Source organism: Lactuca sativa, chromosome 1 (assembly GCF_002870075.4).
Source record: "Lactuca sativa cultivar Salinas chromosome 1, Lsat_Salinas_v11, whole genome shotgun sequence".
Lineage (NCBI taxonomy): Eukaryota > Viridiplantae > Streptophyta > Magnoliopsida > Asterales > Asteraceae > Lactuca > Lactuca sativa.
The window spans coordinates 191333761-191349413 of NC_056623.2; the positions used below are offsets into that span (position 1 = coordinate 191333761).

General features: G+C 36.7%; 2 protein-coding genes across 2 annotated transcripts; one reads left to right on the forward strand and one right to left on the reverse strand.

Annotated features, from left to right (window-relative positions):
* The first annotated feature begins 1658 nt into the window (after window positions 1-1658).
* LOC128128367 (uncharacterized) lies at window positions 1659-10937 on the forward strand. The gene is made up of 2 exons (XM_052767144.1): window positions 1659-1985; window positions 10836-10937. Exons 1-2 carry the CDS (start codon window positions 1659-1661, stop codon window positions 10935-10937), a joined length of 429 nt encoding a protein of 142 aa, XP_052623104.1.
* Window positions 10938-12811: 1874 nt separating this feature from the next.
* Window positions 12812-14871, reverse strand: LOC111878956 (annexin-like protein RJ4). The gene is made up of 6 exons (XM_052768042.1): window positions 14743-14871; window positions 14505-14650; window positions 14178-14396; window positions 13882-14094; window positions 13690-13779; window positions 12812-13209 (listed from the first exon to the last, which is right to left on the reverse strand). Exons 1-6 carry the CDS (start codon window positions 14813-14815, stop codon window positions 13006-13008), a joined length of 945 nt encoding a protein of 314 aa, XP_052624002.1. The 5' UTR covers window positions 14816-14871; the 3' UTR covers window positions 12812-13005.
* Between the last annotated feature and the right edge of the window lie 782 nt (window positions 14872-15653).

Here is a 15653-nt window from a genome sequence, read left to right on the forward strand (position 1 = left end):
CTCAAGTTATGGATTACCAAAAGTCACTTCTTTAAATTGTCATTAAAGAGACATAGGTTAGATAAAATGAAGAGTCTTCATATTAATAAACCATTAAACTCATAAGTTATGAATATGAAAGGTTTTGAATAGTTTCAAAACTTGCCCTCAAGTTTTGGAATTTGTAAAGTGACTTTAGAAAACTTTAATTCCATACCCTAGAGTTCTAAAAGTTAAAATTCAACCCTTATACTTTATAATATTATAAGTTAATTATATATATATATATATATATATATATATATATATATATATATATATATATATATATATATATATATAATAGCAAGTCAGTTTTACTATTAGTAGGCCTTATTCACAAAGTCGGTCTATAAGGGGGTATAAGGTTGTTACCTATAAAAAGGCAGTTTAATGGGTGTCCACTCTCACTCACTGCTTCCTTGACTGGTGGAGGGTCGTTAGCCGAACAGATAGGACAAGGACTATAATCCTCATTAAAAGTATAATGAAAAATGTAAAGTAACTAAACATTTTACAAATTCTCAATCTTAGTTACTTAAGAAAATGTGAAATTGGTGCTAACCCATGAAATTACACTTTAAACCTTACCAAATCGTTGCTAAAGCGTGTGTGGGTAACCGGCACACTAACATGGACTAGTAAGAGTGGCAAAGGGTGACTTAATATTTATCATAGATCGATGGAGCGCGTGTGGGTAACCGGTACATTGATTAGGCGATAAACATTAAGGGTACCAAGTAAATTTGCATGGTTATTCACACCTTGTTTGTGATCCTTGGCATCCCATTCACAAACTTGAGAGGGCACAATCGAGATTTAAACAAGCCATTGAAAAGTTCCATGAATCTCAAAAGAATTTAGGAGTTTCAATCCAATTAAAACCTAATAATTCATTTCGTTTTTCATGATGGAAATTGATGAATCGTCATTCTCCTACCTTCAAATATTTTATAGCTTGGATTACGGCATCCCTCTTCCAAGTTATAAAATATTGTGTTGGGTCCTAGCCTTAATATTACATTTGGGTGTCTTATTAAGGATTCTATATCTAATCTAAACTTGTCTTTCTTCTTTTCAGATGTCTTCCAACAATGCTGCTTCTGGCTCAAACCCTACCGGCTCCTTCTCTATCATGAACCTTTGTGGGAGAGTCATCTTTGATGGTTCAAACTTTAATGATTGGATCAGGAACATCAGGATGGTCACTCGTTACGAGGAAAAGGAATATGTCCTCGACAAGGAGCTGAAGGAAATTGATGAGTCTACTGCTACTCCAGAGGAGATCGCTGACATTAGGGCATATGAGAGAGATGCTACCAAGGTGGCATGTATCATGTTGGCCACAATGAAAGCTGAATTCCAGAAGTCCGATGGGGACTTTTACCCTTTTAAGATGCACATGGACTTGATGGACCGCTACCATCAAAGTTCTCGTCAAGAGAGGTATGAAATTATCTCTTCCATGATAACAAACCGAATAAAGGATGGTGAACTCATCACAGGCCACATGCAGAAAAATGTAGAGGTATGTAGACCGTTTACAGAAATTGAATGTGAACTTCCCTGAGGAGTTAGCTATTGATATCATACTACACTCCTTACCTTCTTGTTATGATTAATTCTGAATGCAATATCACATGAACAAGGAGGAGGTCACACTCAGCAAATTTCAAGGGCTTTTGAAGACCGTTGAAACTGGTCTTAAAGGCAAATCGGTTGTTACTACTCCTACTCCTACCGCCGCCCCTATTTCGGCAATCGGGAAAAGTAGAAGGAAGAAAAGGAAGACCCCTTCGAAGGGTACCAAGGGAAATTCTCTTAGTGGCTCATCTTTAAGTGGAAACAAAGGTGGTTCCATCACTCCTTCTTCCAACCTAAAAGAAGCTCAATGCTTCTATTGTAAGGAAAGAGGGCACTGGAAACGAAGCTACCCCAAGTACCTGCAAGATGTTAAAGATGGGAAGGTCAAACCTACACATGCAAGTATCTACACTATATTGTCTAATAACTCATCACATTCTACTTCTTTGGTTCTTCATACAGGTTGTGGTATTCATATATGTTTTGATTTGCAGGGCCTAAGAAGAAATAAGGGTGTGGAGCAAGGAAATATAAACTTGATCATGGGGAATAGGAAAGCTTCACCTGTTACCAAGATTGGAGTTTATTCTTTGTTTCTAGATAGTGGGTTAGTGTTAGATTTGAATAAATGTTGTTACTCATCTGAAATGGCGAGAAATATTATTTCCTTTCATGGTTTGTACAAACAAGGATTTACTTTTTCATTTGATAATGAAGTTAGTGGTATTAATGCTTTTTATAATAATGTTCTTTATTTTAAAGCATTACCTTGTAATGGTGTATATGAAACTATGTCGGTTGTAGACAACTTAGGAAATAATGTATTACATATCGATTCTTCCACTAGTTTTGACAAAGAATCCTTATGGCATTGTCGTATTGGACATGTAAACAAGAAGCACATAGGCCAACTCCAGAAGGCTGGAGTTTTGGAGTCTTTGACTTAAAGTTAGATGATAGTTACGAGTCTTGTTTACTTGGAAAAATGACAAAGTCACCCTTCACTGGTTCTTGTGCTAGGGTTGAAGGTTTATTGCACCTCATACACACTGATGTGTGTGGACCCTTCAGAACCACCACAGGGGATGCTAACCGCTTTTATGTGACTTTTACAGATGATTATAGTAGATATGGTTATGTCTACTTAATCAAGCATAAGTCAGAATCTTTTGAAAAGTTCAAAGAGTTTAAACAGGAAGTGAAGAATCAGCTGGGCAAGAACATTAAGATGCTCTGATCCGATTGAGGAGGAGAGTAACTTAGTACAGAGTTCCTTGACTATCTTAAGGAATGTGGAATTGTTTCATAATTGACACCTCCCATGACACCACAGCTTAATGGCGTGCCTGAGAGACGTAATTGAACCTTGTTGGACATGGTTTGTTGCATGATGAGTCGAGCTTCGTTAACAATCTCATTCTGGGGGTATGCCTTAGAGACTGCCGCCCATATCCTAAATCTAGTCCCCACCAAGAATGTTGTCAAAACACCTCACGAGATGTGGACAGGGAAAGTTCCCAATTTAGGCCACATCAAGATTTGGGGTTGCGAAGCTTTCGTGGGACGTGAGACGCAGGAGAAGCTTGAACCTCAAAGTGAGCGATGTATTTTCATTGGCTACCCACGGAATTCTTTTGGTTACCTCTTCTACAGACCCAGTGAGAATGTGGTCTTTGTGGCATGAAGAGGGGTCGTTTGTAAGACAGAATTCATAAGCCAAGGAAACGGTGAGAGGAAAATTGATCTTGAAGAAATTCAAGAGTCAAGTGGTGAAGGAACCTCAAACCCTACCAATCAACCTAAGGAGGAAACTCCTGTTAATAAGTCTGTACCTCTGAGGCGTTCCACAAGAGTTAGGAATCCGCCAGAGCATTACTATGTTTTTCATATTACTGCGAAAAGTGATGAATTTATTAGTGATAGGACATTGGTAAATCTGGATGAGCCTAACACTTTAAGGAAGCCATGGCAGGCCCTGATTCTGCCAAATGGAAAGAGGCCATGGACAGCGAGATTCAGTCTATGTATGACAATCAATTTTGGAACTTGGTTGACAGTGTACCAGGTCGTAAAACGGTCGGGTGCAAATGGATCTTCAAGAAGAAGACCGATATGGATGGTAATGTACACACTAATAAAGCGCGACTGGTTGCAAAGGGCTTTACTCAAACTCTGGGAGTTGACTATGTTGAGACCTTCTGACCAGCAGCAAAGATTAAGTCTATAGGGTTTTTCTAGCCATAGTTGCGTTTCATGATTATGAAATATGGCAAATGGATGTCAAAACCGCTTTCCTTAATGGAAAAGTGGTTGAGGATGTTTACATGAGTCATCCAGAGGGTTTTTTCGATGCAAAGCACCCTAATAGAGTGTGTAAGCTTGATAAATCCATCTATGGATTGAAACAAGCATCTCGCAGATGAAATCTTTGTTTCGATGAGAAAGTCAAAGAGTTTGGTTTTTCGAGGAGCCAAGATGAGTCTTGTGTATATGTTAAGGATAGTGGGAGCATAGTTAGCTTTTTGGTACTATATGTGGATGACATACTACTCATAGGAAATGACATCCCAACCTTGCAGGAAGTTAAATCCTGGCTTAGGAAGTGTTTTTCTATGAAAGACCTTGGAGAAGCTGCCTATATCCTAGGGATAAGGATACTGAGAGAAAGGAGTAAAAGACTAATTGGACATAGTCAAAGTACCTACTTGGATAAGGTGTTGAAAAGGTTCAGCATGCAGAATTCCAAGAAAGGTGACTTACCGATCCATACTAACGCCAAACTGAGTAAAACTCTGAGCCCGAGTACAGAGGTGACTTACCGTTGTAGGCTCGATCATGTATGCTATGACTTGTACTCGCCCTAATGTGGCCTTTGCTTTGAGCATGGTCAGCTGATATCAAGGGAATCCGGGCAAGGCTCACTAGACTGCGGTGAAAAATATTCTCAAGTACCTAAGAAGGACTATGGACTGTGTCCTTACCCGTGGTGGGAGCGATGACTTGAGAGTAGTGGGGTATAGTGATGTTGGCTTCCAGACTGATAGGGATAATTTCCACTCTTAGTCGGGTTGGGTCTTTACCCTAAATGGAGGAGCAATTACTTGTAAAAGTTCCAAGCAAGAAACAGTGGCTGATTCAACTTGCAAATCAAAGTACATAGCAGCAAGCGAGGCGGAAAAGGAGGTTATATGGCTAAAGAACTTCATTGGAGACCTTGGAGTTGTACCAGCTATTAAGGAGCTTATGGAGATTTTCTATGACAACGAGGGTGTTGTTGCCTTAGCGTAGGAACCAAGGGATCATGGGAGATCCAGGCACATCGACAGAAAATACTATTTCATTAGACATTGGATAGAAGAAGGAATCCTCGTGGTGAAGAGGGTATCATCAGATGAGAACCCAACAGATCCCCTCACGAAGGAACTGTGTAGGCTTAAGCATTTGCAGTATGCGAGGCACATCGGGCTAAAGGATGATATTAGTTTTACAAATTAGATAGCTATCTATGAAACTTTTAAAATATAAATTGACATTTGATGATTAAATAAAAGTTGTTGTTTATTTATAAGTAAGGTGTTGCTATCTTGTGTCAGTTATTTACTATTGTTTCAATTTTGCATGTTTTGACTTCCAGAATAATTTCTTTATTCAAACTCTCCACAGTCAATCGTATGTTCGAAGTAGATATGAATCAAGACTGTCATGAATTGGGTTTGTAGATGTCTAAGGTGTTAGACATAGCAAATGGTTGCTAAAACATTCATGAGTACTCATAAGTTTTGAGTATTGGATTTAACCCATGCTCACTTGTATCACTTCAGAATTTAGCTCGAGTGATCATGAGACGGTAATATCATATAAGTCTTCAAACCTAGAGATATGAGTTGTTGACTATGAGTTGGTTAAACATTGATTGTACAAAAACACATTGGTAACTCGATGTTATAAAACATGCCTTTGTGTATGATTCAACAAGTAGTAGAACAAGCATATGAGTCGAAGTTTATATGTTCCTTTTAGCCCTTGGAGGATTAAAAGCGATATATGGGCCCCTCGATGATTTTGTTTTGACCTATGTACCGGACCCGGTCAGAACCAAATTGATGTGTTCAGTTTAGTTCTATGTCAAACAAATCGGAAATCGGAAAACAAACTGCTAAACAATAAGTACGACATTATTCCATGTATTTGTCCGACTAATATCTAGAACAGAGGATTATATGATCCCATATCTTAAATGGTGCATCATCATCTCAGTTCCGCGAGACTTTGAAAAAGCTACGATTACTGTTCGGTTCCTGAAGTTATACTTGCAGTTATAGTTATTAAACTTATCTAAGTGGGAGACTGTTAGATTAGGTGTCTAAGCCCATAAGTATTTCTGGTATGTACTTGACTCGGTTGGCATGATCCATTTGGGTTACATCTTCATCTCAACTGTTGGATAGACAAAATGAGAAAAGGGACACTTACGATTTGTTAATATATTATAAGTTCTAATATATTAATAAGAAATCATATTATTTAATTAGTGTTGATCAAGAATTAATTTGGAATTAATTTTGTGATCAAAAAGAGACTAATTCAATATATGGGGTTTGATTTGTAAATCATTCATTCTTGTATATAGTGGGCTTATGGTTCATGATTCACTAGATTGGGCTAGGACCCATTGGGTGCTCCATGGATGCTCCATGGAGGTTATAACCCATGGATCATCGGGAAAATGAAAATCCCTGCACATTAGGTTTTACATGGTGTAACCCTACATGTGGCACACTATATAAGAAGCTCCATAGCTAGCAAAATCGGCCACTAATGCAAGACAAGGAGGGCCAGCCGATTTTGTGATCAAAGTGTTTTTCTCTCAAGTTATTCCAAGAGTTGTGGTGTTGTGTGAAACATTTGAGGCATCACACTTGAGGTGCTAGGTGTGACATCCCCATTTTTATGGCCAGAAAAGACCGATTTTTGTTTATGATTTATAAAAAATAGAGTATCTCTTTTAGTATAAAACGTTGCGGAATTTGTTCCCAGTAAAACATGATAAATACGTTATCAAAGCATTTCCGAGAAAAAGGTATTTTTATTCATTTTTAAAACATTTGGGATGTCATCGTCAATACAGAAACATAAGCATAAATAGAACTTACATTCATTATCGCTAGTGATTTACATCTCCTTAATCTCTCAGTGTAATGTGACATCATAACAACACCTATGATATAAATAAACTGAGTGGGTCAGGTTGGGAAACCTAGTGAGTACATAGGTTTTTCAACCCACGATAATATAATTATTATGTTTAAACAATTAAGCAATCAAACCAATTACCCATCCTCATTATCTTCTTTATTCTTAAGGATCTACCCTAAGAATCAATTATTTCTCGTTCACTCATTCCTAAGGATCATCCTATGGAATCGGCACAAAGTCCATCATTGCCACGGTTTACACAACGGGTACTAAGTCTGCATAGTTTCCAGTGTTTAGGAATCAAGTCTGCATGATCACCAAGGTTTAGGTATCAAGTCTGCATGATCACTAGGGTTTAGGCATCAAGTCTGCATGATTACCAGGGTTTAGGCATCAAGTTTGCATGATCACCTAGGTTTAGAGTACACCGGGTGAACACATCGTTCACCACACCTATAGGTTGCGAGCCTGCTAGTGTTCCACTGGACTGTCTAGAATAGTTTGTGGTTGTCATCCATACTCTGCTGAATGACAGGGCCATCATTTGGGAAAAGGCTTCTCACATCGTCCACCTCTCACCCTCACCTCATGGTCTATAACACCTCTCAACTCATCATCCAACTCATATTCCATCTATTACATCTACCCATGTTTTACCCCAACATTATCATAGATATAAAATACATATACAGTTTAAATCATTTAAAACATGTATAAAATCGTTCATCCAGCATAGACAGCAAGTATTCAGATAATATGCATACATAGCACGTAATTTATATAAAATACTTCATATTTATGTGTAAGATGAAAGTAACTATGCACTCACTTGATTAGGTGGTGATTCAGAACTCAGACAACACTTTGTTATCTCAAAACAATTTTCCTCGACAAAACCTAGTATCAATACCACTAGGGTTTAGTTTCTAACGTTAACCGCGACTAATTAATAGTCTAGCTATTATTACTATTATATAAGCGTTAAATAACACTCAATATAACTCATAATATTAACCCAAATAATTATTTTAAGGTCCTAATAATGTTACTATAATTAAATAAAAGCTATATTAAATATAGTATAGGCGTAGCTCACTTACAGCGGGTTTTTATTAAAAACCGGGCTTCGCTTGAGCAGCGTTTCCGAGCCGAAAGCTTTTCTTCTCGGAGCCGTCGGGCGCTCCGGGGTTTCTTCTCATGCTAGGGGGGTTCCCTAGACTTGGGAGGGGTTTGGGGAGGTTAGAGAGAAGTTAGAGAGAGAAAGAAATGCTTATGGTGTGAAGAAATAATGAGGGGTTCACCCTTTATTTATAGGGATTTTATAGTAAAGTAGCCGCTAAGTTTCGTCCGTATCTTCCGCGTATGAGCTCCGTTTTTTTACGTTCTTTATATCCACACGTTGGTATTTACGAGGACTGCAACTTTCATTTAGACCTCGTCAGCTAATTCTCCTTCTATCTCAGATTTACAAAAATTGTATCGTATTTATTGCGCTCGAAGAGTAGCGACTAAGCTTCGTCCATATCTTTCGCATACGAGCTCCGTTTCCGACTTTATTTATATCGACACATTGGTATTTACGAGTAATACAACTTTCATTTAGACCCCGTTGGCTAATTCACATTCTATCTCAGATTTATAAAACTGTATCGAATTTGTCGCGCTCGAAAAGTAGAGACTAAGCTTCGTCCATAATTTTCGCATACGAGCTCCGTTTTTTACTGTCTTTTTATCGTTTAACTCCTATTAACGATATCCTCATTTCTTGTTTAGATTATTTTGGCTGAAAATCGACCGATCTAAAATTCGAATTTTCGAGTTGTGCACTGCTATGCTAAATCTTAGAAAAATCATAACTTCCTCATACGAAGTCAGATTTGGGCGTTCTTTTTATGGACACTCTCGGTTTAACATTTTCTATGACTTTTGTTTAGATCTTTAAGGCTAAAATTCGCTCTATTGTAAATTCACTATTTACACTTCCCGGCGTCGTGCCGGTTCTGTCGCGAAACTTCGACGGGTAATAACTTCTTCGTTATAACTCGGATTTCGGCGCTCTTTATATGTATGGAAACCTTGTAACATATACTACACCTTGGTTAAGATTATTTATTCTAAATAATCTTTTGCCTAAAAGTGGTTTTCGACCCCTATTATCTCTAAATTGACTAGCCCGGATCTACGGGCATTACACTAGGCTCACAAAGTCTTAAGGAATCCAAGCAACTACAAATGTATGTAATTCTACTAGCTTTTTATATTACAAGTACCCCATTCCATGCTAGTTAGGATGTAAACCTTGGAAAATTCTTATTTGCATGAGTATTAGAGAAAACATAGATCCAAGGTTTCTAGGGTTGCATGTACACCTTAAGAGTGTTAGAATTCTCAAAACCCATCACTTAAGTCCTTTAAATGCATCACCTTTTCAGCCTCCATTGCATTTTAGCGCTAATCTCGAAACCCTAGCCATCTTGAATGCATTTTTGAGCTTACATAGAGTTTTTTGGGTGTTCTTTTATGAGTTTGAAGACGGAGGAGGCTTAAGGAGAAGCAAAGGAGACGAAGAATATTGTAGATCGAGATTTTGTACATCATTTCTAGTCCATTGGAGGTATAAAGTCTGAAACTTGCTCATTGTAAGTTTGGATCTAGGTTTAGGAAGATTTTAGCATCATTTGGTCCCATAACTTGGTCTTTTGGAGTATGGGCTACTCCGGGATTATTGAGATGTCCTTTTGGACTCTTGGGAGTGCATGAAGGCATAAAAATCATATCTTGAAGGTTAAGACTCAACCATGCATGAGTTGGTAACCACCTAAGAGAGTTAGAAGGCTTAAGTCATGGTTTGAGTACCAATAAGGCATGCAAGAAAATAAATTTGCAACTTTATGGCTTAAGACACTTTTATGAGCCTGAATCTAAGTTTTGGACGTTAAAGCTTAATGGATTAAGACATAGGAGCAAAAATGGGTTGAATGAGTAGCACAACGGCGTACTGGTCTAATGCCCTGATTCTGGATCATCAACGTACGTCGAGCGTATGAGCCATGTACGCTGCACGTACGCAGTCTGTAGGGTTATGAGATTTTTGGGGTCGAGTTTTTTTTAGCTTTAGGCCCACCTGTTGTGGCAAGAAATTTTTGGGCTTTAGGCCACTTTGGGTGCTCTTGGGCCATATTGGGCCTTAAGGACTTGTAGTTGGGTTTGGAGTGCCTTTTAGGACTAGTTGGATTTGGGTTTTAGTAGGACGGGCCTAATGAGGCAAGGGTTAAGAAAACCTTTCTGCTTTTAAGACAAGAATTAGGGTTTGGGCCCTCGAGTTAGAATATTGTCCTAATTTCTAATTACAGTTTCACACTTGTACCTTAGGGAGAGGATTTCGTGAGTCATCCGCTGAGTATGATCTGATACCTTCAGTTTGAGGTGAGTTTCCTTCAATGTTTCTGGGGGTCAAAGGCACCAATACCGACCCACTAGTTTATGTTGTAGAATGATGGTTGACTTCGTGACAACTGTCAATTATGCTTGTGTTTTCTTAATGACTCTGTGATTCTTTGTTATGATATTAGATGGTAGTAGTAGGGGTGAAACAGATCTAGTATACGGTTGAAATAGACCTTAGGGGATAGCAAGCACCCATATATGTTTGACAATATCCGGTTAAAATAGACCAAAGGGGATTGCAAGCACCCAGATATGCTTGACTGTATCCAGTTGAAACAGACAGAAGGGATTGCAAGCACCCAGATATGCTTGGTTGTATGTTTGTATGGTATGAGGTAATTTGGAGGAATATCACTAAGCTTTGTGCTTACAGATTTCAATTTATGTTTTAGGTACTTCCAGTTCGAAGGGGAAGGGCCCTGCCTGATCGCACTGCATCACCCTATGGTTTCCACATTTTGAGATTTTAGGAATTTGTACTTTAATAACATGTTGCTATGATACACTTTTTACAGTTTTGATATAAGTATCGTATGTTTTGAATGAATTTAAAAACAAAAAATTTTACCTGTATTTTTGGTTTGTTACAGGTGGCGGTGGTTTACGATGGCCAAGACGCACCTCCGGTAAAGTTGTTTCTAGCCGAGAAAATAAGAAAGATAGGGGGAGAGTTTAAGTGGCAATTGATGTGAATTGGTGATGAAAATGAGAGCCCACGCTTCCTTTTTATAGCCCTAAGGGTGCCTCACAAGGCCATGCAAGGCCATACCCTCTTGGAATGTCAAACATCCAACATACCCTTGCCTTGTACTCTTTGATCTTATGTACACTCAATCTAAGTAAGGGGGAAGATGTTTGGATGTGGGGAGGAAGGAAAAGAGGCCAAAGTTGGCTAATTTTGATCATGCAACGCAAGGACGGTGGGTCATGGTGATGTCACTATCCACAAAAAGTCCTTAAAGTGTTTCTAGATTTGCTACCAAAATCCTGACACCTAATATTTTTTTTCAAAAGTGGAAAATGATAGAATCGAGTTCAAGGATTTGAAAAACCTGAACGGATTAATTTTTCGAGTTGTAGAACTCCGGGAAATAATGTTTAAAGATTCGCATCTTATCGACCAAAAATGTCCGATTTTTTGATTTTTGCAAATATTTTTACCAAAAATATTTCGAGTATGAAATTAAATTATAGACCATAACCTGAGTCCAAAAACGTTTTCGGAATTTTCATCTGAAGTGTGAAAGTGTTTGAACCGATCGAAACGGTTTATGTAGTTTAAGAAAAACCGGAATTATACTAGTTTGGTTTCTTATAACGGTCATATCTTTTGAATAAGAACTCCGTTTTGGAAGTTCTTTATATTATTGGAAATAGGTGAACATGTACTACAAGACTAGAATGTTTGCTTTCTTCACAACTGCTTAATATGAAATTTCAGTTTTTCAAACGTATTAACTAAGGTTGCAATTTGTACTGTATGATTCGTTTGAGATTTTCCACATCTAATGATAAGATACCATCTGATATCTTAATTTAATTGTAATGACACTATTTAATTTTCAAAATTTGCATTAATGCTTAATAGGTCAAGTTACAAATAAAATTGTTGTTAATTGATTGTCTATAGTTTTAGACCTAAATTATGGGATGTCATCAACCTAAAATTTTCTAAATCGATATTTGTCTTAAGTGTTGAACGATTGCAACATAAAACCATTTTTTAGCATATGATAATTGTTGAACAAATCTTCCATAAAGTTTTTAAAAAATCACACCCACCCAATGTCAACAAATACTAAAACAATTTAAATCTTCTTAATTCTTTTTCACCAAGTTTCCTTTATTTAGCAATCTATTAAGCTTCCCTACAAGGCTCTTTTCCTCAATACTATAAAGAAAATTTCCCTGACTCAAACAAACAAATGAAAAAAAAAAAACAATGCAATTTAGATGGAGGAAACGTAGATATGTCAGATATTTATTTACCTCATACTCCATTCAAACCATATAAATGATGTCTAATTCTAATGCCTTTATGTACACATATTGCTTTTATATTATGATGTTTCATCTAAACAAAACATACAAATCAACAACCAGTAAACTAAAAACATGAACAAAATCAATAACACATAAATCAGCAACCCATACAATATTAACATCAACAAAATCAATCAGATACATTAAAAATCATATGATGACCACAGTTACCATTATTTCTTGAATATCTTTTCCAAGATATCTTATTTATACATGAAAAACAAATTGATTACAACCCTAGATGGAAGATCAAAGGCTGCCACTAAACATCCAAATACAACCCGTAAGAACAGCCAACCGAAGAGCCACCCCTATCGAATGCCACCTCGGAAACTAATGTGTCTCGGAGGCTGTAATTTCCATATGGAGTTGAATTAGGCATGTCATGTAGTTTATACTTAAACACTCCTTTCAATAAATCGGCAAAAGTTCTCTTAAATTATATGTAAATTATATATGATATAGATAACATGTTTACTTGTAGACAATAGTGACATCAACTTTTAATTTAGACTAGCTTGGATAGTTGCAACTTTATTAATATAAATAACAAAAGTTAAATTACTTAATCATACATCACACAATCACTTGTTTTGTTCACAGACAAGAAAAGCACATACAAACACATTGAAACATAAATAACTTCAAATTTTAAACCAAGAACAACCTCATAAACATCATTTTTTAAACTCAAACTGGAAACATGAATGTTGTAAACTAATCATCCTTCCCAAGTAGCGCAAGAAGGAACCTCTTATAATGACCTGAAGTTTCCTTTGTGATAGCTTGATCAAGTGGCACACTGTTCCTCTTGTGATATTGCTCCATGATAATCTGTAGATCTTTCTCAGCTCGTGTAACGATTACCCGAGTTAGTGCATCCTCGTTAGTCCCACTACTTTTAATTGCATTACGGATCACCTATACAATGGCATACGTCCAATAAGCATATAGATGGTATTCCACAAATGATAATATTGGCAGTTTGTCGTGGTATGGTCGATTTTTGTCTGATTATTTTTAAACTACATTTTTTTTATCAACCATTTTATATTATAAAAATGAATTATTTACATGAATTTAAATATTTTTTGTAATTTATTACTTGTTATTTTATCACTGTATTAAAATTTATAAAATATTAATTACATATTATAACTATGTGTTTTGAAATATGTTTTATATGAAATATTGGCATGTAGCTAGGTGTTTATTTGATTATAAATTTGGTAGTCGGTCTTCAAATATAGAGTCTGAATAGGATTCTTGTGCGTAATTTTCGTTTTTATATATAATTTACAATGTGTTTTAAAAGATGATTGAAAATGGCTGATAGCACTAGTCCATGTGTGTTAATGGATTAGTGCATGGTGTCAAACACGTGAATAAAAAAAAGCTAACCTTTTCAAAGTACTTAATCGGGTCACTCATACATCTAATCGTGGTACGTAGTGTTTTTGTGTACCCATTGTCTCGATCATCCTTCAAGTGCTGTAATGGTTAAGAAAAACATTGAGTTTTCAACATATAGACGATTTTTTTATAATAATAATACATAAAACATCGTATCTTATCAACGAAATTCCTATATACCTTGGTCATACTGCAACCATGTTCATCTTTGTAGTGATTCAAAGTAGCCATGAGTTGCGGCTTGCTCCTTGTGGTGATAATTCGGAGGATTTCTTCATGGTTTAATGTTTTCTCTTCAATGGCATTACGAAGAATGATCGACTCAGACTTTGCCAATTTCAAGTTCACTTCATCACCTTGATACCTATGTATGCTCACCAAACCTACAAGTAACTGTACCAAAGATAAATATCACTTGTTAGATGTGCTATTTTTATATATTTTATTAAAACGGAAATCAAACCAATACAACTCGCCTTTCGGAGATCGTCAGAAGTATGCGAAGCAATGTCTTCTTCCAAAGAACGCTTGTAGCGGCATTGATAGGCTCGCTTGACATCAAAAAGCTCCTCCGGAGAAAGAGTGCACGACAGTTCAATGATCACTCTATAATCGCGGTGCTCCTTACGTAGAGCTACACTTGCTAGCACTGCATTCCGATCTGCAGGGTCCAAATTCCATCGGTACACTGCTCTCTACATACATCGATTAACCCATACACATATTATTCATAAGATTTACACCCACAAAAAAGAAAAATAATAAAAAAATAAAAATTCACAGTAGAATATCATCATGAATACCTCAAAATCACCAGATAACTCATGTTCAAGCCTCTTCACAAGATCCTCGTCATACATATCTTGGTAAGCCTCCCTTATCAGTTTCCTTTGAGTAGCATTTCGATGTGCCAGAATCGCTATTACAGCTTTTTCATCCGTTCCCCATCCTGTTCATATAAAAGCAAATAAATATATAAATGAGCAAATTAATTATATAAATTAAAGGACGAAGAAATATTAGAGAGATAAGATCTAAAACCATGGCAGGCCTTTTTAAGAAGCTCAGCATCGACACCAGGATAAGCATCTTCAACGGTTACGATGGTGGCCATGGCTTTCTTTGTATTAGGGTATTGAGATAAACCGAAGAATTTATAGGGAAACGAAGTCGAAGGTAATGCCCCTTCTTCACTCTTTGCATTGGGTTCTTCCCTTGTCGTTTCCTTCAAAAATATTGAATATTGAAACCCACTATACTAAGCAAAGATTATATATATATATATATATATATATATATATATATATATATATATATATATATATATATATATATATATATATATATATATATATATATATATATATATATATATATATATATAAAGGTTCAAATAAGAACCAAAAAAGAATAATAACCATAAGAACCATTACCTGATGCGTCTAAGATCTATTAACTTCAAATTCTTCCCTTTTAATATTTAGAGCAAAAACCTTCATTTATATCCTTAACCACCAATCTGATGAACACCATCACTGTCATCGGCTATTGCACCACCGCCACCACCAGTGACGATGACTTCACCACCACCACCAGTGACGATGTCTCCACCACCACTAGTATCTCCGATAGGGTGTATTTTCTCATATTCTGATTAGAATATCTTCCTCCTACCTTCTATGTCACATCATTACCACCCCCTTCATGTCTGAACATCCATCGCCACTGCTTCCACACACTCTTTTCTACAGATCTACGAGATCCGGCTCCAGATCTATGATTTTTGACGCTAGATCTACAATTTCCTATTTCAGATCTACAAGTTTTTCAGCTAGATCTCGTGATATTGAAGGAGTTCCGATGGGATCTCGAGACATGGAAGGATTTCCAAGGAAATCTAATGTTCAGACAAAGGAGTTCCGATGGAATCCAAGCTGACACCGGTGCTGCCA

Bases quoted from the DNA above. Each gene is read 5' to 3' on its own strand.
- LOC128128367 (XM_052767144.1), top strand. From the start codon at position 1,659: ATGAACAAGGAGGAGGTCACACTCAGCAAATTTCAAGGGCTTTTGAAG. The intron at 1,986-10,835 runs GTCAAACCTACA...GGTTTGTTACAG, and splicing joins AAGATGTTAAAGATGGGAAG to GTGGCGGTGGTTTACGATGG.
- LOC111878956 (XM_052768042.1), bottom strand. From the start codon at position 14,815: ATGGCCACCATCGTAACCGTTGAAGATGCTTATCCTGGTGTCGATGCT. The intron at 14,651-14,742 runs GTTTTAGATCTT...TTATATGAACAG, and splicing joins TCTTAAAAAGGCCTGCCATG to GATGGGGAACGGATGAAAAA. The intron at 13,210-13,689 runs GTTAGCTTTTTT...GCCATTGTATAG, and splicing joins CGATTAAGTACTTTGAAAAG to GTGATCCGTAATGCAATTAA.